Source organism: Octopus bimaculoides, chromosome 27, assembly GCF_046866305.1.
Source record: "Octopus bimaculoides isolate indiv1 chromosome 27, ASM4686630v1, whole genome shotgun sequence".
In the NCBI taxonomy this organism is placed as follows: domain Eukaryota; kingdom Metazoa; phylum Mollusca; class Cephalopoda; order Octopoda; family Octopodidae; genus Octopus; species Octopus bimaculoides.
The window spans coordinates 4,424,914-4,446,227 of NC_142954.1; the positions used below are offsets into that span (position 1 = coordinate 4,424,914).

General features: G+C 35.9%; 1 protein-coding gene across 2 annotated transcripts; it reads right to left on the reverse strand.

The window, feature by feature from the left end:
• Positions 1–275: 275 nt before the first annotated feature.
• On the reverse strand, positions 276–19,444 carry LOC106883800 (prostatic acid phosphatase). Of its 2 annotated transcripts, none has more exons than XM_014934936.3 (11): positions 19,054–19,444; positions 14,098–14,190; positions 12,606–12,692; positions 11,204–11,356; positions 10,759–10,854; positions 9,790–9,876; positions 8,533–8,656; positions 8,113–8,198; positions 6,831–7,005; positions 5,808–5,906; positions 276–530 (listed from the first exon to the last, which is right to left on the reverse strand). In XM_014934936.3, exons 1-11 carry the CDS (start codon positions 19,159–19,161, stop codon positions 412–414), a joined length of 1,227 nt encoding a protein of 408 aa, XP_014790422.1. In that variant the 5' UTR covers positions 19,162–19,444; the 3' UTR covers positions 276–411. The 2 variants fall into 2 exon arrangements, with proteins under 2 accessions (XP_014790422.1, XP_052833171.1); XM_052977211.2 differs by lacking the exon at positions 276–530 and adding an exon at positions 4,402–4,526 and having other exon boundaries at positions 19,054–19,308.
• Between the last annotated feature and the right edge of the window lie 1,870 nt (positions 19,445–21,314).

Here is a 21,314-nt window from a genome sequence, read left to right on the forward strand (position 1 = left end):
CCATAGGGTTCTTGCGAAAACCCCATGGAGCCTCACCTTCCGCAATGTACACCTGTGACGAGTCACACATCATAACTGCTCCCTACCCACGAGGTGTTAAAGCTCTCACACCACCCCACTAGTTAGGAATGACTTTTTAACATTATGAGTTTAAATCCTAGTGAGAGGATGGAAACAAATGCAACGAAGAGGTGGGGAGGGAATTCAAGATGTATCTGAGTGATGGGCTTTGTTCAATCAATCAATCAATCGAGAAATAAAAACCAGAAGTCAAATTGTAATTATTTAATTTTTTTTTTAGAAAAATTTAATTCAATATGTTTTTTTTTCTTTTTTTTTTCTGTTTGTTATAGTAAAGAAACGGTAGAAAAATAGAGTAAAAAAATTAAAGAAAGAAGGAGAAAAAAAAAGTTACACCTGAATACGTTTGTATGATTCTCTTTTGCGGTGCCGAAAACACATCGTAGCAATAGCTACGATAATAAGGAAAAAAATGGCAAACACAACGGTGATGAGAGTGGCTGAGGATACTGCAAAAGATTTTGAAGGGGAAATAAAAAGTGATTTTAAGTTTTATTGGGGGATTTTTTTTTTTTTTGTTGTAAATATCAACATCAACAAAAACAAAAATATATAAAATCAAAAAAAAAAAAGACAGTTAAAAAAATAACAGTGAAATAACAATTCTTATATTCTCAACTTCCTGAGTCTCACAGAACTGCATGAGACAAGTAGGAGACACTTTGGTACAGCTGTCTTGAGCCAGTTTAAATGCTAAATAGTTTAATGTAGGGGTAAAATAACTGAAACCCTTGTATCTTTCAGTACAGGACTGCAGTTTTGACGGAAATTTTCCAACAGGACGTTGAGAATGAAATCAGTTTAACAGTTATTTCAATAACAATCAAATAACTGCTAAATAACAGTTAAGTAATAGCTAAACAACATAGTAATAACTGTCAACTGCAGTTTATATAGTAACAAAACAAACAGTGAAATAACAAAGAAAATGTTTTAAAACATTTTAGAAATAATATTTAAATAGCAAAAATAATTATAATAGTTCTTAATCATTTTTGAGATCATGTAAAAAGTTTTGTAATGCAAATGCATATGTGTGTGTGTGTGTGTGTGTGTGTGTATCCATGTGTATACACACACACACACACACACACATAGAAATGAACTGTTTTTCATCAGTGAAACGGATGATGGAAAACAAAGGCTGACAATATCTGCAGAGTAACACACAGGCAAGAAAGGAGACAAAATGCTCCATACTGACCATGCTGACCAGCGGCCATGCTGGGGCACCACCCACCTTAAAGGGTTATTTTTTGTCAAAGAAATCAACCCTAAGATTTATTCTTTACAAGTATAATACTTATTCTATTGGTCTCTTTTGCCAAACTGCTAAGTTACAGGGACATAAATACACCAGCACTGGTTGTCAAGCAATGGTGTAGGGCAAACACATATGCACAAACATATACAACAAGCTTCTTTCAGTTTCCCCTCAACCAAATCCACTCACAAAGCTTTGGTTGGCCTGAGGCTGTAGTAGAAGACACTTGCCCAAGGTGTCACACAGTGGTACTGAACTCAAGACTCGTGTGTGGGTGTATCTGTATGTATATATATATATATATATATATATATATATATATATATATATATATATAGTTTTAGGGAAAATAACCAATTTTCAAGAACTCATCGATGAAAATCCACTATCACATATAGAAAAATTAATAATTAAAAGCACAATTTAATTTTAATTTTTTATAAATTGATTTTAATTGAGTTTTTTACCTGTAATTTTGGATTTTGTCCCTAATATTATTATTATATATATATATATATATATATATATATATATATATATATATATATATATATATATACACACACACACAGGCACACATTTGACAAGCTAAATTGTGGGTGTATCTGTATGTATATATATATATATATATATATACACACACACACACAGGCACACATTTGACAAGCTAAATTGGTAAGTCTTGTAATAGAAAAGGGAGCAAGGTTAGACAAAAATGACTTCAATTTTTCTCTGCAAATTTGTCGCCTGGAGGCAAAGTTAGTAAATTGTAATTTAAATAATACCAAAACTTTTGAAAGAGTAAAACTGCTTGTTACATAAATACTAGCCAATTGAAAGCCATAGCAAAAGAAAAAGCCCCCACAAAAATCAGATAAATGAAGAAAATTTGAAGAACACACATGCATGCACATTCCAATATTCAAGGGTTAGCAGGAATGGTCACAGCTTCACCAAAGAAGCTAGAAAATACAAAATTTAAGAACCCAGAAAATATTTGTAATCACAGTTTCCAGTTTTTGGTCCCATTAGTTTACGATTCTTGTTTATATCGAATTCTCATTCTTTCATATCACAGATTTTTAAAGTCTGACTCATAAACATCCAGAACACTCTGCCAAATATATGCTCCTGCTACCTGAGGCGCCACCTGGACACTTCATCATTTACTGTCCTATTCCTTGGACATACCTCTAAGTCCTTCATTCTCTCTCTCCTACATGTGAGCTGCCATGTAGCTCCTCTACATCAAGAGCCTCCTCCTCTCCAATCTCTTCCCTCACACCATAACCTTTCAGTAACAAAGGATGATCAATGTCACATCTCAACAGACAACCACTAGATAACATTGACAAGTGTATTAATTTGATTTCCCATCCATATTTATATTTAAAATACTACAATTAGCCGTCATTTTTGATGGCACGGGCGCCACCTAGTGTACAAGTAACACTGAAGAATACTCAGTCCACAGCATTGATAGGACACCACCCACCCCTCTCTTTGATTTTACAGCTCAAAATTAGTCCTGCTGCACATTATATATGAGTGTATAACACAAATGAATAAATATGGTATATTATCAATATGTATGAAAATATAATTGTTTATTGATCTTTTATGGCTCATTAAAGGGTAAGGTGCATTTTGCCCCCCCACCCCACCCCACCCCAATTATATTTCCTTTTCAACATTAGACATGGAGTTAGAGGTAAGGCATCTGTTTAATGCAAAAAATTAAATTTTCTTACACACACACTATATATATATATATATCTGTAAAAATATGTGACACTTATTCAGTAGCCATGATAAAACTCCGAGTTTCGGATGCCAGGGTGGGCGGGGGTCCACGCCAACATCTCTTCAGTTATCCACCCTGGCATCCGAAACTCGGAGTTTTATCATGGCTACTGAATAAGTGTCATATTTTTACAGATAAATTCCTCTATTTGCATAATATCGAGGTCTCTTTCTTTCTTTTGTTGTCCTTCCTGTCAAATATATATATATACACACACACAGCTTTATACACACATTTTATTTAAGTGTATAGCATTCAGATTACTTTGTCGAACGCAATGTTTATTATTCATGTCATTTTGAGAAAAATAAATGGATCTATTTTAAAACGGGGGCCACATTTTTCATTAATGTTTTACGTAGTGTTTTTGGTACCGAAAGACTTTCAAACTTCGTATACTTATCTATTTTGTGTTATAGAACAGAAAAATATTTTTGTATTCGAATTTATTTCATGTAAAAAATTGTCTTATTTCGATAATTTCAACCAATCACTGACAAGTATTCAGTTGTTTACATTTACTCCTTTGGCTGATTAAGCGGTGTAAAGCGTATTTAATCTCCATACCTTCGTTTTATTTGCTTTTTTTATTTTAAATTTGCTTTAACCCTAACCCTAGGGTTAGGAACCCTAACCTTAGGGTTAGGGTTAATTGTTTCAGAATCGTTTGTTTATGTAGTCGGCACTTAATGTATATCGGCTGAATGGACGTCAGTGATTGGTTGAAATTACAGAAATACGACAACTTTAACATGGAATAACTTAGGGATTTCTTTTTTTTAAAAGAAGACTAAGAGAAAAAAGATGTTTTATATGACACATTCTACCAGTGTTCCAAGTTTCAAAGTGTTTCGTTAATGAAAAATGTGGCCCCTGTTTTAAAAAAGATCCCACATTTTATTTAAGTGTTTAGCATTCAGATTGCTTTGTCGAACGCAATGTTTATTAATGTCATTTTGAGAAAAATTAATTAATCAGACCATTATTTCAAAGCTTAAGGGTTTCAATGATTTGGTTGTTTATTTCTGGAGTGACATTGTAGGGAAGGTGTGAAAGGCCAGATCTGGCCAGTTTGAGCACAAAACAGGTAGAATATTAAATGTTAATAATTCATTAACAACCACCAAGTATTATAATTATTTTATTATTTTCATGCAACAACTTCGTTCAAAACATGCAGAATTCTTAAAACTTATCCAAGCTTTTCAATTTTGCAGTTTTCCTCCCTCAAAAAAAAAAAAAAAAAGAAAGAAAAAAAAACCCTCGAAAGCTTTAGTATTTGAAGCACCAAGAATTAACAGCCGATGTTAGTATTGCTGCAGGCAGCGGTAAGACCGTAGTTGTGATGGTTAATACTCAAAAAAGCAGCAGTGTTTCCTTAATTGAAAGACAATAATTTTTCAGATTATCAATTTTGGGCCCTGTGCACATCCAGGAATACATCAAACAACAACTGGAGAACAGAACTATTGAAACATAAACAATGTATAAATAAATAAATAAATGGTGGGTGTACTTGACAAGTGAGAGCAGATAATATTCCATGGGGCAGCAAGTTCAAATAGAAGGAACGGCTGCCACTTGACAAGGGAGAGATAATCTCAAGAATCAAGAATTCTCTGAAGCTGATATGGCATTACAGGGGAAAAGACAGGTTTATTGTCTGGAGATAAGAAGATATTTGTGGATACATGTTTCTACCTCAATAACTGTCATCGACCCTTATCTCAAGTAGACAATGGACTTAGACTTATAACAAGAAGAATAGAAACCATTTATGGCCTGGGTAATTTCCATAAACTTAAACAAAAACAAGCAATGGGAAATAACTCAAAGAGGCCAGTGGCATATTCTTGAATACTATAAGAGAAATACGGGTATATCAAGTACCATATGACAAATTCTTGATTAATTAAAATTATCTCCACTTCTAGAGGATGTCTTATTATTATCAAAACAGCAATTAAGATCAGCTCTGCTTGAGGAGGGGAGATAATTTCAAGTATCAAGTCATGTGTTTCTGCCTCAATAGCAATCATCAGCACAACTGTTTCACGCCTTATTTTCATAAACAAGGGACTTAGGCTTATGCAAAAAAAAAGTGTAATGTAATGTCAGGATTATGTCAACTGTGTGAGCCCTATGCTGCAGACCCTTAAAGGGGGTAATTTGGGTTTCTTGTACTTTGTTCTTTAACCCTTTAGCATTCAGATTACTTTGTCAAACGCTTATTTATTTGAGATAATGCTTATTTATATAAGCATTATCTCATAGCTTTGAGATTTTGACCATGTGATTGTTTATTTATAAAATGGCATTGTAGGGCAGGTGTGAGAGGCCAGATCTGGCCAATCCAGAGATAAAACAGGTAGAAAATGTGGGCTGGATGTAGCCGGTTTAAATGCTAAAGGGTTAAAAACTGCCACGCATTCAACGACCCTAACAACAACAACAACAGTAATAGTAGTTATTAGCATTAGTGGTAGCTTCAGCAGATGCAGCAATTTTAGTAATTTGGGTGGGGCGAGGAGTAATGGTAGGAAGGGGGGGGAGCAGCAGCAAATCGCGAAACGTGCTTTGAGTATCAAAAGGAGAAAAAAGTAAAAAACAACCACAAACAAAAAAACAGAACCAACAGGTTTAACAACAAAAACTTACATGAATCTTGAGGTAGTTCGCATTCTAACTCAATGTTTGCAGTCAATGATTCTTCTGTGAGTCTAACAAATTGGTTCCAAAGACACTTCTGTTCGCAACCTGAACAGAGAAGGAAGACGCTTAAGTTTAACAGTGGTTAGCATTGGCAGATGTATTCATATCTCAATCCTTATGTTACCATATTTCTCTTGAAATACATTATCTTGGACAGGCATTGAATAGAATTTGGTGAGATGGAAATTTTTGTTTTTTATAAATAATTTAGGTGCAGGAATGGCTGTGTGGTAAGAAGTTTGCTTCCTGACCACATGGTTCTGGGTTCAGTCCCACTGCTTAGAACCTTGGGCAAGTGCCTTCTACTGTAGCCTTGGGCTGACTAAAGCCTTGTAAGTGGATTTGGGAGATGGAAACTGAAAGAAGCTTGTCGTATATATATATGTATATATCCGCACGGCTGTGTGGTAAGAAGTTTGCTTCCCAGCCACATGGTTCCGGGCTCAGTCCCACTGCGTTACACCTTGGTCAAGTGTCCTCTACCCAACCCTCAGGCCAACCAAAGCCTTGTAAGTGGATTTCAGAGATAGAAACTGGAAGAAGCTCGTTGTGTATATATATATATATATATATATATATATATATATATATATATATATATATATAAGCATGGCTATGTGGTAAGAAGCTTGCTTCCCAACTACATGGTTCTGGGCTCAGTCCCACTGCATGGCACCTAATAACCCTTTCAGCTATAGACACAAGGACTGAAATTTGAGTGAAGGGACCTAGTTGATTACGTCGACCCCAGTGCTTCACTGGTACTTGAGTTTATCCCCACCACCAGCAAGGAGAAAAAGCAAAGTTGACCTCAACAGAATCTGAACCCAGAATGTAAAAATGGATGAAATGCTGCTCAGCATTCTTTAATTCTGTCCATCGTGCTAACGATTCTGCCAACACACTGCCTAAATAATAAGAAGAAAAAGAAGAAAAAAAACACTGGTGTTTGTCTCCGTGGTTACATACCTGACATCGTGAGAGGTACCGGTTCGGCTGAAGTAGAATTCTTGTAAAAGATCTGCACAAAATAAGAGTTCTCCTCGCTTTTGTGTAACTCAATTATGAGGCAGGAAGCGTATGGCGGCAAAATGTCATTGAAAAGGTTCAGAGACATGAAGAGGGCGATCATTGTGGAATCATGCTGAGGAATCAAAGAGAAAAAAACCCCATTTACTGAAGGAATACCATTGAAATTCTTTCAGTTCTATTCATAGTATAATAGCTTTTACAATAAAACCTGCATATACAGCATATATATATATAATTATAAACCTATAGGGATCAGCATGAGTTGCTTCACCAACATACTGAAAATTTAGAAATAGCAGCCAAAGAACTACTAATTCTAACTACAATTTTTTCTCCAACGGATGGCGATATTTATGGCACACATAGAAAATAAACGAAAACAAACCTGCCGTTAGTTAATTATTAATTTTATTTACTAATTGGCAATTCCCTGCCCTATATCTATCTATCTATCTATCTATCTATCTATCTATCTATATATATATATATATATATATATATATATATATATATATATATATATATATATATATATATATATATATATATATATATATATATATATATATATATATATATATATATATATATATATATATATATATATATATATATATATATATATATATGGGCATGGCTGTGTGGTTAGGTAGCTTGCTTCCCAGCTACATGGTTTCAGGTTCAGTCCCACCGCGTGGCACCTTGGGCAAGTGTCTTCTGCTATAGCCCCGAGCCGACCGGAGCTTTGTGATTGAATTTGGTAGGCAGACGTTACTGCCGTGTGTGTATATGTTTGTGTATGTGCTTGTGCCTCTCTCCCAGAGAGTGAGAGGGGAAAAAAAAAAAAAAAAAATATATATATGTATGTATGTGGCTTGTCTGTTTTCCTATATGTTCATTCTGTTGTCCGAAAAAAAAAAGTTCGTTTTTTTGTGCTTTGTTTATGTTCCCTTCCTTTTTTTGTCCACGTTTTTTTGATGCCCTGCACCCGGATATGCATCTATATATACATGTAGATGTAGGTATGTACATATCATTTGTATTATATATATATATATATATCAAGTCATTAAGAATGGAATGTCCGATTTTCTTATGCACCAAGTTTGTCAGTCATTAACTCTAATGTTTTATCCTGACAATTCTTTGTTTTACATATATATATATATATATATTTATCGTAAGGGAGACAGAAAGGGAGAGAGAGGGGGGAACTTACAGCAGAATACATGATAAATTTCCGAAGGGTTTCTGGTTCGGTCACTTTCAAATTCATATTTTCTACGATGTCCCAGAGAAGATGACCTGAAACAAATAAAAATTTGATTGCAAAGAATTCAAATTTAATTACGAATCCAGTGTGTATAAACACATTGTGTGCTCATACTTCTCTTTCTGGTTCCTACTCAAAACTATTTATAGATCACAACCGTCTCACAAACCTGCGTTCATGAGGAGCACTTTGCACTCTGATAGATGTGGGAAAAAAAAACAAACAAACAAATCACATTCTCAAAATCTACAAGATAATCTATGATTAATTCAAAACAACATGACTGAGTATGAATACATTTAACAGAGTAATCTGAAAGCTGAAGGGTTAAAGTTTAGTGCTGTAACGTTCAGAAAGTAAACTCACCTCCTTTCAGAAGCTGCATAGAAGGGGTGTAGAAGTAATTCTTCATTTTGATAATCTCCAAAGCCTTTAACTTCAACATAATGTCGTCTGATGCCCAACTGGGTAACGAGAAATTGTGTGCACGCTGCAAAAACAGAATTAAATATTTACAAAATATTTCTGATTATACACACACATAATTGTTGGTATCCCATTGGTTAAAATTACTGCCCATAGACGAATTCTAAACTTTTGTCAAAGAAATCTTTCACGAAATACGATTCTTAGAATTCGGATACGAGCAGTTATAAAAACCCTGATTTTTGGGAAATTACTCAGTGATCGTTGAATGTTACTAAACTCCACAACACTCACTCATTGCGATATTGGCTATTTTTTATGCCATGTCTATGATAAAAATCCAACAAGACTTTTTTGAATTGTTGTGAACTCTAGTATGAAGGATTAGCTAGTGTGAATTTTAAGTCGTAATTCTCTACGACAAAATGACTTTACTTTCCAATTGTACTATAAATGCTAAATGTACATAAATAAACTAATGTAGTAATTATTTTCTCTTTCTTCACGTTCTTCAACTTGTTAATGAAATTTATTTCTCCAATTATGAAACTGTGCATTTTTTTTTTTATACAGTTAAAAGAACACAAATTTATTTATCTTCAACATACATGCATGCATAAAATGTCAGTTAGCATTTCAGACTATATATTTCTCGCTATGGCATTTATGTAGCTGGAGTCAGGATTTATGTATAATGATAACACTTGTAAGTGACATGTTTATCAATATAGATTCTTAATTCAAAAGTAAAATATATTTATTATCTATTTCCAAATAGGAAACCTATAAATAAGATAAAAACCATTACAAAAGTAGTGGTACACAAACAGTAACCAAACAAAAGCAACATCTGATAATCTGGCCAATATAGGTTATTATGAAGGCTATTATGAAAGCTGTAAACAAGTTGTAGTGTTAGGAAATCTCAAGCTAACAGATAGTGTTAGCAAATGAAGAACAGATGGTACAATGCTCTTAGTAAGGCATCATGATGGTAATGTTGACAATGATAGTGGTGGCAGTGGTGATGGTGATGGTGGTAGTGGTGATGAAAGATGGTGCCGGTGGTGGTGTTAGTGATTGGTATTGACGATATTGGTAGTAGTGGTGATGGTGAAGATGGCAACGGTGGTGACGATAGCGGTGAGGGCGCTAACCCCCCCCCCCCCCAATATGAAATAACATATTTGTACTTACCTTACAGAAGAGGTTGTCATAGACAGAGGTCACACTTTCAATGTCTCCTGTGGCACCAGATTTGTCGCTAACGAGCGTTATCACATCCTGAAATATAAGAACAAAGTATATATATATATATATGTCATGTTGTCAGTTGTTGTTGTTGGCACTCTGTCGCTTACGACGTCGAGGGTTCCAGTTGATCCGATCAACGGAACAGCCTGCTTGTGAAATTAACGTGCAAGTGGCCGAGCACTCCACAGGCACGTGTACCCTTAACGTAGTTCTCGGGGATATTCAGCGTGACAAGGCTGACCCTTTGAATTACAGGCACAACAGAAACAGGAAGTAAGAGTGAGAGAAAGTTGTGGTGGAAGAGTACAGCGGGGTTCGCCACCATCCCCTGCCAGAGCCTCGTGGAGTTTTAGGTGTTTTGGCTCAATAAACACTCACAACGCCCGGTCTGGGAATCGAAACTGCGAGTCCGCTATCCTAACCACTGGGCCATTGTGACTCCACCATGTTGTCAGTATATTGGGTGTATATTACATAGATATTGGATGTATGTTATATAGATATTGGATGCTTATCACACAGGTAATGGGTATATATTACACAGAAGATATCAAGTGTATATTAACACATGTGAAGTTGTGTGACCCAGTGGTTAGGGTGTTGCACTTATGATCACTAGGTCGCAGGTTCAATTCCCAAATGGAGTGGTGTGTTGTGTTCTTGAGCAAGACACTTTGTTTCACATCGTCCCCAGTCCACTCACCTGTGAATGGCTGACCCTGCGACAGACCAACCTTCGGATCAAGGGGAATGTTGGCCTGCTTGCCAGGGGCCAGCAGGGTGACATCATTCAAAAGCTAAAAATGATGTAAAGTGCATTGTGACCAGCGATATGTAACAACAGCCAACAATCTGGTTGACCACATGATCACACATAAAGTAAAATCCTTAAAGATAAAGCCAAAGTCTCACCTTGTAATCATTGATCAATTCTTTGAATTTCTTTGATTTCTGGAAGTTTTCATAAAGTTTCATATATTTCGGACAATTCGATTCCATGTAAAGTAACTGCAAAATAAAACATTGACCTTTATGATTGATTTCTTTCCCTGTAGTGTATAATAAATGAGTTGTTTTTTTTATTTTCAGTAAGAGACATGGTCTTTTCTGGGGGGTCAACAAAGTTATTTCATTAAATTGTTCATTATTTTCAAAATCAACAGAAAGAAAATCAGTATATTTTAATAGAATTATTGCTAGGCTGTTGTTTACTTTCTCCTACCAAAAGGAAAATTTCGATGTATTGAGAAGAATTTATTTTGCTTTATTCTTTATTTAATTTATCTAGTCATGCCACTGGCCCACTTGAGTTATATCCCCTAGCTTGCATTTTTCAGTGTTAAGAATCAGTTCTTACATTATCATCCATTCTCGGAACAGTGTGGACAGGAATTGGCTGCCAGAGAATATCAGGGTTCCAGATATCCTGAGAAGAAGGGTAAAAAAATCCAGCCAGGTTGCTGTAGGCACTCATTAAGGTTCTGTCTTTATCCGTACTACGCACTAGGATCTACAAGAGAACATGAAATAACAGCAGAAGAGGGCAATAAATAGAGAAGATAAAACATAGAGTGTAGCAATAAAAACAGAGAATAACGACAGAACCTAGTGGTAAATATAGATGGTTATGATAGCCAAAGCCAGAGCTTGATTGAGTTTCCATGGCACATAAATGATCAATATTACATTTTCCTCTCTCTCTGTGTATGTTTTATTTTTGTGTACCTTGTAACTTAGTGATTCGGCAAATAGAATAAAACCAGGTTTAAAAAAAAATAAATTTTTTTTTAAATTAAAAACACTAGAAGCACAGGCGTGGCTGTGTGGTAAGAATCTTGCTTTCCAACCACATGGCTCCAGGTTCAGTCCCACTGCATGGCACCTTGGTCAAGTGTCTTCTACTATAGCCTCGGGCCGACCAAAGAATTTGTGAGTGGATTTGGTAGACGGAAACTGAAAAAACCCATCACATATATGTATATATATGATAAGCCATGATAGATCGTTGACCAAACACCATTCAATTTTTTTCTCTCCGTGTTTTTCTCCTTGTTTTCTCCATATTCTTTCTGTTGAAGAGCGTAGCTCAAAACGTTAAAGACTTTCTGTATTCCCGAGCGTCAAACTAATACATCCTTTTGTTGTTTACACCACCTGTCCTCGTCTGTTGTTTTTTTTCGTACATTCTCCCATATATATATATGTATATATATATATATATATATATATATATATATATAGTACTTGGGTATATAAAAGAGGCCACTGAAGTGGACAGTTAATGTGCTCGAAAAAGATCACTTAAAAAATTCAAGCATATTAACTGTCCACTTTAGGGGCCTCTTTTTATATACACAAGTACTATAATCCTTTTAGGATCTCAGAAAATTTATTCTGAACCTTCTGATTCTTTTAATGTGCTAGTTTCCTGGTATTAAATTGATATTAATTAATATCAAATTTTTACCCTATTATGTTAATTATATATATATATATGTGTGTGTGTGTGTGTGTATTTGTCTTTGTGTTTATGTTTGTCCCCCCCCCATCATCACTTCACAACCGATGTTGGTGTGTTTACGTCCCCATAATGTAGCAGTTCAGCAAAAGAGTCCGATAAAGTAAGTGCTAGGCTTACAAAGAATACCGGAAGTCAAACAAGTGACTGAAGCATGCAAGGTGGTACTCCAGCATGGCCACGAGCTACTGACTGACACCAACAAGGAAAAGAGTAAAATGAGTAAAGAAAATATATTCACCTCTTCTGCGTTGAAAGAAGTGTTGAGGAATCCATCGTAGCGCTTTCTCAAGTATTTTCCAAGTTCGTATTGCTGTTGCATACCAACCTTTTAAGACGCCAACAGAAGAGAAACGGTTAAGAATTAAGACATAACAGAATGGAAGGACAGAGAGATGGGACAGGGGTTAAAGCTTGGATTCTTCGTCTTTTGTGGCATTTGGTAATTTTAATGGAGGAGGTCCAGTTTTGGAGAAAGACTGTGCGGGCAGGTAAAAAAAGAATGATAGGGTGTGATTTCAGGTTCAATTACATTGCATGGCACCTTGGACAAGTGTCTTCTTCTACAACCCTGGATGAATTTGCTAGATGGAAACTAAAAGTCCATCGTGTGTGTGTTTTCTTACCTTGACGTTATGCAATAGTTGTCAATGACGATCACCGTCATACAAGCATCGTCAATCTTCTATCATAATTTCGTTCACATCTAGAATTTTTTTAATACAAAAATGAACTTTTTAACTGCAGAAATCAGATATATTCTCTAGAAAATTTCATTAACCTTAACTGCAAAAAACAGTTTTATAAGCCAATCAAAGTTAAGTTAAGGAATGTCTGATTTGAAATGATTTTCTGCTGGATTTTGTCAAGTTTATTGAGGCAACATGACTTGCAGAAAATACCAATTCTATTTTTTGGTAGATATTGTCATTACTGGAATAACCATGAACTTTAATTTCACAGTTGAAAAGGGTTAATGAGTTTATTATATATAATGTTCAGGTGTCCCCCTATACCTCGTCACAAAAGGGTAAAAGAAGGGACAGAAAAACAGCAACATGTCAATGGAAGCAAGCAAGAATGGAAGGGTGAAGTGGAATTTGCTTTTTCTTTGGTTAAAATACAAGTTTATTGAGACATAACTTGCAGAAAATATCAATTCTATTTTTTGATAGATATTTAACATTGTTGGGCAAGTGAGATCGAAACTGAACCAGATTTAACAACTGGCACTCATGCCAGTGGAGCGCTAACAGCACCATCCGAGCGGGATCACTGCCAAAGCAGTGGTCTCGCTTCCGTGTTGGTGACATGCAGCCTTCTGGTTCGTTAGTCCCCAGTCAAATCGTCCAACCCATGCTAGCATGGAAAGCGGACGTTAAATGATGATGATGATGACTGGAATAACCATGTTAAAGAGTTAAAACTAGGTCTGTATCATAAAACCAAAAATGGTCTCAGGTGGGTTAGCACCAAAAGGGCATTTAATCCAGCCATATCTGACCCAAATATTCTACTTGTTTTATGTTCAAACTAACCAGATTCTGCCTCTCTTACCTACCCTACAATGTCGTTTTGAAGATATACAATCGCAATATAGGAATCTCTATGTTACAGCATGATAAATGGTTAGTTGGAAACAATATGAATAAATAAATATTTACATTTGGCAGAACAATGAGAATGTTAAAGGGTCGATATGATGATGGACCCTAATTTTGATCTAGACTTACCTTTGTAAGCTGTCCAAGTCCCTTTGGCCAAGCATTTGTCAAGTTATCATTTGGGTAATCTGAAATAGGGGATCTGTCGCCATGCCGATATAACTGCATATTGAAAAAAAAGAAAAAAAAAAGAGAGAAAATAAGGTTACAAAAAAAAATAAAATTTGGAAATAAAAAATATGTAAAAATTTTTTAAACAGAAAGAAAGATTTTGTTTCTTTTCTTCACTATCTCTCTCTCTCATGCCTATCCACACAATTTCCTTGCTCTCACATATTTTCCCTACCCCCTCCCAAGCCTCTCCAATTTCCCTCACCATCTCAATATATCCTCCCTCAGACTTTCTCATGGAACATTCCACTCTATCCTCTCTGTGCTACTCCTATTCCACCCCAACACATCTCCAACACCATTTCTCTCTCTCTCTCCCCCCTAACTTTGTCACACCTTCCTTGCCCTATTAGGGTCACCAAATATCTCCTCTATAGTAAGGCAACTATCCCTGTCTCACTACCATACTCTAACCTCTCACCTGGCACACAGCCACATCCCCCCCCAGATCCTCTCCCTCTCTCAACTAAGAGGTCTTTGTCTTGAAAGTTACCTGGTGACTCTGCTGGAGCCACATAGAAAACACCTGAGCTGGTGCCATATAAAAGGCACACCCAGTAGATTCTGTGAAGTGGTTGGCATTAGGAAGGGTCTCCAGCCATAGAAACCATGCCAAAAACAGCTGAAATGCCTGGGAAATTACATGATAACATTGTTAAGAATGACACAAGTCAGCAATAACAGATGGTTGTCTGTGGTGTATGAGAGAGAGAGAGAGAGAGAGAGAGCATGTTTGTGTGTTTACTGGAATATACTGCAAATGGATTAACACAACACACAGATGTTTCATAATAAACTTGTATAGCAATTAGATACAGGAAGCAATATATATTCAGAGAGACAACTGAGTTAACACCTGACAATCTAGGACTGAATATATGTGTGTGTGTGTGTGTGTGTGTATATATATATATACATATATATATATATATATATAAATATATAATTTTTCATAGTAAACTATGTAACCATTACCAATATAGCAGGAGATTTCACCGCAAAAATAGTCTAAATTAGACTCCTTAGGGATTGTTCTCTTTGTTTATATATCCAAAGTTTTAAATTTAAATTTAAGAGAGAGATTTGACGCTAATATCCATTATTATTGTAATAGGAATAAATTACAATAATAATGGATATTAGCGTCAAATCTCTCTCTTAAATTTAAATTTAAAACTTTGGATATATAAATATATATATATATGTATTATATTGTGAGTAGGGACGATTGACTGCCATCTCTAGCAGGTAGGTATCTAGTAATAATGATTGGGTAAAGACCCAGAAACCATGGTCTACTGGGGTCTTGCAAAAGCAGGGGGGCAATGATTCACTCCCTTACAATATATCAGACACAAGTTTTATGTCATTAACCAGCTGGAAAAAAATGTTTTCCTGAGGTCAAAATGTAGTTAACATAATGCTGTACAGAACAACCATGTTGTAGTGTCAAATGTTACCATCTAGTATTGTTACTATTTATATCTTGTTTAGAGAATTTAGGACAAGCTACTTTGCTCGTTATATACATATCTTATTTATTTAAAGGTCACAACACATGTATTGAAGTGCTATTAATAGCTTCATGTATTTAGAGAACTCAAGCGTATTCTTCAGGTGCAAACCACATATTAGGAGCACTTCAATACATGTACTGTGACCTTTAAATAAATAATATTTATCTCTCACCAAATGGCGTACTCTTTTGTGGAATTTTCTATCATGGATCAGTATTGTTCTCAGTTCTGTTAACAGCAAGGCGTTCAGGCAAGTATACTGGTATTCATGTGGCAATATTTGAAATATTGTCCAGGTAAAAATCTACCTGAAGAAGACTAATCAAACTGACGATAACAAACGTATTTGAAGAGTCCGAAACTTAGATACTGGATTATCCGATTCTGGGTTGTCCATTTATCCTAATGTTCTTCTTAGAAGTAAGACGAAATTTTTTATGTTCCCTGCCCTCACAAGTCTTTGTCAATAATATACATAGTGAAACTTCACTATAGTGTCATAAATTTATCGACTGTTATTTCCAGTAATCACTGGTGCCTTGTTGTACTACTACAACTCTCTCTCTCTCTCTCTATATATATATATAGATATAGATATAGATAGATAGATAGGGTGATAAATAGAATATTAATTCAATTTAAAACCAAGTGGCCTAGCATATAACAAATCTGAAAATTCAGAAAAAATTGTATTACACGTGTATAAAGGATGACCAGTAGGTGGACATCCAATATGCTAGAAAGAGGTCATCAACGACCCAACCACAAAGAAAATATTACTTTTTCTTTGCGGTTGGGTCGTTGATGACCTCTTTCTAGCACATTGGATGTCCACCTAGTGGTCATCCCTTATACACGTATATATAAATATATATTATACATACATATATATTTGTACATATACACAGTGTTTATATGTCTATGTATTGTATATAAACATACATAAATGTTTATATATGTATACATGTGTGTATGTGTGTGTAAGCTGTCAACGAGTCCATAAGTCATGTAAAAAATGCACTCGTATATCTGCCAGTAGTAGAGTGAGTATATTGATTGAAATGCACTGTGTGATATATATCCATTGCAGCTTATCTCACCAATCAATTTCACACCAGGCATTCATTCAACAGTGTTAAGATAACAGTCTGCTTGTGTAACTCTGCAATTGTCATATTTCATTCTGGAAATTTTTCTCACTATGCCTGAATGGGGGTGGGGCTATATATGGAAAAAAATTTTTTTTATGAAAATCTATATTTTTGTTTTATTCTCCTTTCCCTGTCCCCCAAGGCACTCAGAAAGAAGTTTTCAAGTTTTTTTTGGAAGTACGCACTTTGAAAACAACGGGGAAAACATTTCGAGTTATTCTTAAATTTTTGTTTCAGTTATTGGACTGCGGCCATGCTGGAGCACCACCTTTAGTCGAACAAATTGACCCCAGGACTTATCAATTGTAAGCCTAGTACTTTCATCTATCGGTCTCTTTTGCCGAACCGCTAAGTATACGACGGGCGTCTTTCAGTTTCCATCTACCAAATCCACTCACAAGTTTTTTGTCGGCCCGAGGCTATAGGGTTAATATATAGATCCGCACCCGGTGTTTTTTTTCAATTTTTCCACCGGGTGCGGATCTATATAATAACCGGCTATAGCAGAAGACACTTGCCCAAGGTGCCGCGCAGTGGGACTGAACCCGGAAATCGTGTGGTTGGAAAGCAAGCTGCTAACCACACAGCAACTCAAGAAATTTTTACCTGTGGATCCCTCTGGTTACTACTTCATTCTGGGGTCAAACGCCAGTGTTTGACCTGAGCAAAAAAAAAAAAAAAAATAGTGTAATAAATATGAAAAAAAATTAGTGAGAGAACTCGGAACATTTCCGATGTGAATTTTCCGACCCCCACCCCGTACGACAGCGCATTTTTTTTTTTTTGCTGGGGTCAAACACTAGATTTTGACCGATTCTGGTGGACCGGCATGGCCATTTGATATTTAAAAAACTAGTTTCGTAGATACTTTTTTCCTTGTGTAGGTTGAACGAACTATTTAAATGTTTTTACCAAAGCGTGGTGGGTGAAGTCTGTAAAAAGTTTACCGAACTATGTCAAAACATTGGAGAAAGAAGCCTGGCTGTTTCTTACAATACATCTAAACCAAAAATACCATTAAATACATCGAAAGCAAAATTTTTTTCAGGTGGGGTCTTAAAATACACGTGTGGATTCCCGATTTATTTTTATGTTGTAGATCCCCAAAAATCTTTTATTGACCCTGGTTGAGAACCGCTAAGTTATAGGGCAAAATTTCGATATAAGTACCCTCTATATATAATATATATTTTATATATATATCTTTAAATATTTATGTGTGCTCGCGTCATGTTTGTTTACATCGCCGTAACTTAGAGGTACCAAATTTTGGCAGCAATCCTATAACTGGCGATCTTTCGATGCTAATCCTTTTTCTGAAAGATCACTACCCTGAAAAAAATTGTTTTATAGCAGCAGGGGTTGCTGTGTATGCGAATAAAAATGTGTGTATATATATATACATATATATATATATATACACACACACATTTTTATGAAAATATTTATATATATATATATTAATATATATATATATATATATATATATATATATATATATATATATATATATATATATATATATATATATATATATATATATATATATATATATATATATATATATATATATATATATATATATATATAATCACAAGTATGGCTATGTGGTAAGACGCTCCCACGTGTTTTTCGGGTTCAGTCCCTGTGTGCGGCATCTTGAGCAATTGCCGTATATTATAACCTCGGGCAGGCAAAAGCCTTGTGTGTGAATGTGGAAGCCCGTCGACCCCCTCGTAACTTTTTTTTATTTTTACGGATCTTCATAAAATTTAGTTCTTTTCTTATACAAACACGCAAGGATCGATAGTGGGCCGTACAGATAGATAGATAGGTAGATAGATAGATAGATAGATAGATAGATAGATAGATAGATAGATAGATAGATAGGGCAAAATTTCGATAAAACGTGGGATTCCGTAAAAAAAAATAATTTAAAAAAGGGGGGAAAAGTTCAGATTACATATACTCCATCTGAATATATACAAAATATATATTTAAATATACACTATGCGTGTACAAGCACATATATGTATAGATACAAAAATATAAACAATACACACACACACACATATCCATCCACACAAAAGTTATCCCAGTTCACAGAATCCTCCACCAACAAAAATGACCCTAAAATACCCCTAATATACCCGGAAACTTAAATGTAAATCTACAAATCCACTCACCACATGAACAAGTCGCAAAGTTGAAGAAGTTTGTTCTGTTGAAGCTGGGCAGATCGTGGAAATAATTGCCAAGATGGTAAGGATGGAACCAACATCAGATGATACCATGATGGTTCTTCAGATAAGAATGATAGCCTTAACTAACCGATATCACCCTCAGTTCTCTTCCTTCTGTCTTTCTTTCTTTCTTTCTTTCTTTGTCTCTCTCTCTCTCTAATGAATGGACCTGTTAGTTATGTCTTGGTGTCAACTAAAGTGCACTGGAAGCATCCCCCGGCCTGTCAGGCATGCCTCCTACCACCTCTCTAGCCTTTACAATCTCTATTCCACTCTCTCTCTACCCCTCTCTGTCTTTCTATTTCTCTCTCTCTGTTCCTTAATACTATGCTCCGTTTAACTCCTACTTTTCCACCCTCTACTATCTCTACCCTTTACCTCTACCCCTCTCTATCTCTAACTCTGTCTCTCTCTCTGTCTCTTCTTTTGTCACTTATTGCTGTTGTCCGGCCTCCTCCTACTACTCATCTACTTCCTCGTCTCTTCATGTTAACTGTCCGATGACTGTCCACCTCCTCCTCCTCCTCCTCTTACTTCGCCTCCGCCTCCGCCTCGTCCCCGCTGTCCTTTGTATGGTTGGTGTCCCGATTGGGACACATCTTTACACACACACACACATACATTTATACATACACACACACACACACACACACACATATCCGAATACATACATGTTCACATCCGTACACGCGCGCACACACAGACACCTATAACAAAAGTTAGTCATACACATACATATGGATACGTATACACAGACGCATGTTCACACACACACAGACATTTTTACTCATATACATACACATACACATAACATACACACACACACACAATTAGACGCCCATAAAAACTCCTACATAGATACACACACACACACACGTATTCTGATCCACATACAGTTACATACATTAACTCACACATATATATATGAGAAAAGTGTCCCCGAAACGCTCATATACACACGCACACACATATATACGTGTACACATAGACATGTTCACACATATATACTGATAGCGTAAGAGACATGCACATACACACAAACAACACACGCACGCAAATACACAAATACATAGTTACACACACACACACACACACACACAAACAAAGTAACTGACTAACGCTCATGACAAACACACACACACACACATACACATTTATACACATTCACACTGACACACATACTCACAGTTATTCACATAGTCCCCCCCACACACACACACAATGCGCGTCAGATGTCCATGATGAACACACACACACACACACACACACTCATACACATTTATACACATTCACACTGACACACATACTCAGTTATTCACATAGTCCCCCACACACACACACACAATGCGCGTCAGATGTCCATGATGAACACACACACACACACACACACACACACTCATACACATTTATACACATTCACACTGACACACATACTCACAGTTATTCACATAGTCCCCCACACACACACACACAATGCGCGTCAGATGTCCATGATGAACACACACACACACACACACTCATACACATTTATACACATTCACACTGACACACAGACTCACAGTTATTCACATAGTCCCCCACACACACACACACAATGCGCGTCAGATGTCCATGATGAACACACACACACACACACACACACACACACACATACACATTTATACACATTCACACTGACACACAGACTCACAGTTATTCACATAGTCCCACACACACACACACACACACACACACACTCACTCATACACACACACATGTATTATGCATTTAGACTTCCTGACGGTTTGAAAACAGTCTCGTGTCCTGACGTAAGACCATTCTACTTCAGGAATCTGGGACGTTTTAACAAGCCACAAAGCTATTTGTTACTCTTTTACTATTTTACCTGTTTCAGCCATTTGACTGTGGCCATGCTGGAGCACCGCCTTTAGTCATTTATTTTTCTTGAGGCTTCTAAACTGAAATAGATTAATCGTAAGATGGTTAATTTTGCCTATTCCTGGGAGTAAATCCCCCCCTTTTTTAATTTCTTTTCGTTGCAGTTGTGTCTTATAACGTTCTATCTTTCACTTGTTTCAGTCATTGAACTGCGGCCATGCTTAGGCATCACTTTTAAGGGGTTTTAGTCGAACGAAGTGACCCCCCCAGTAGTTACTGTTGTTATTTTATTTTTAAAGTTTGATACTTATTCTATCGATGTTTTG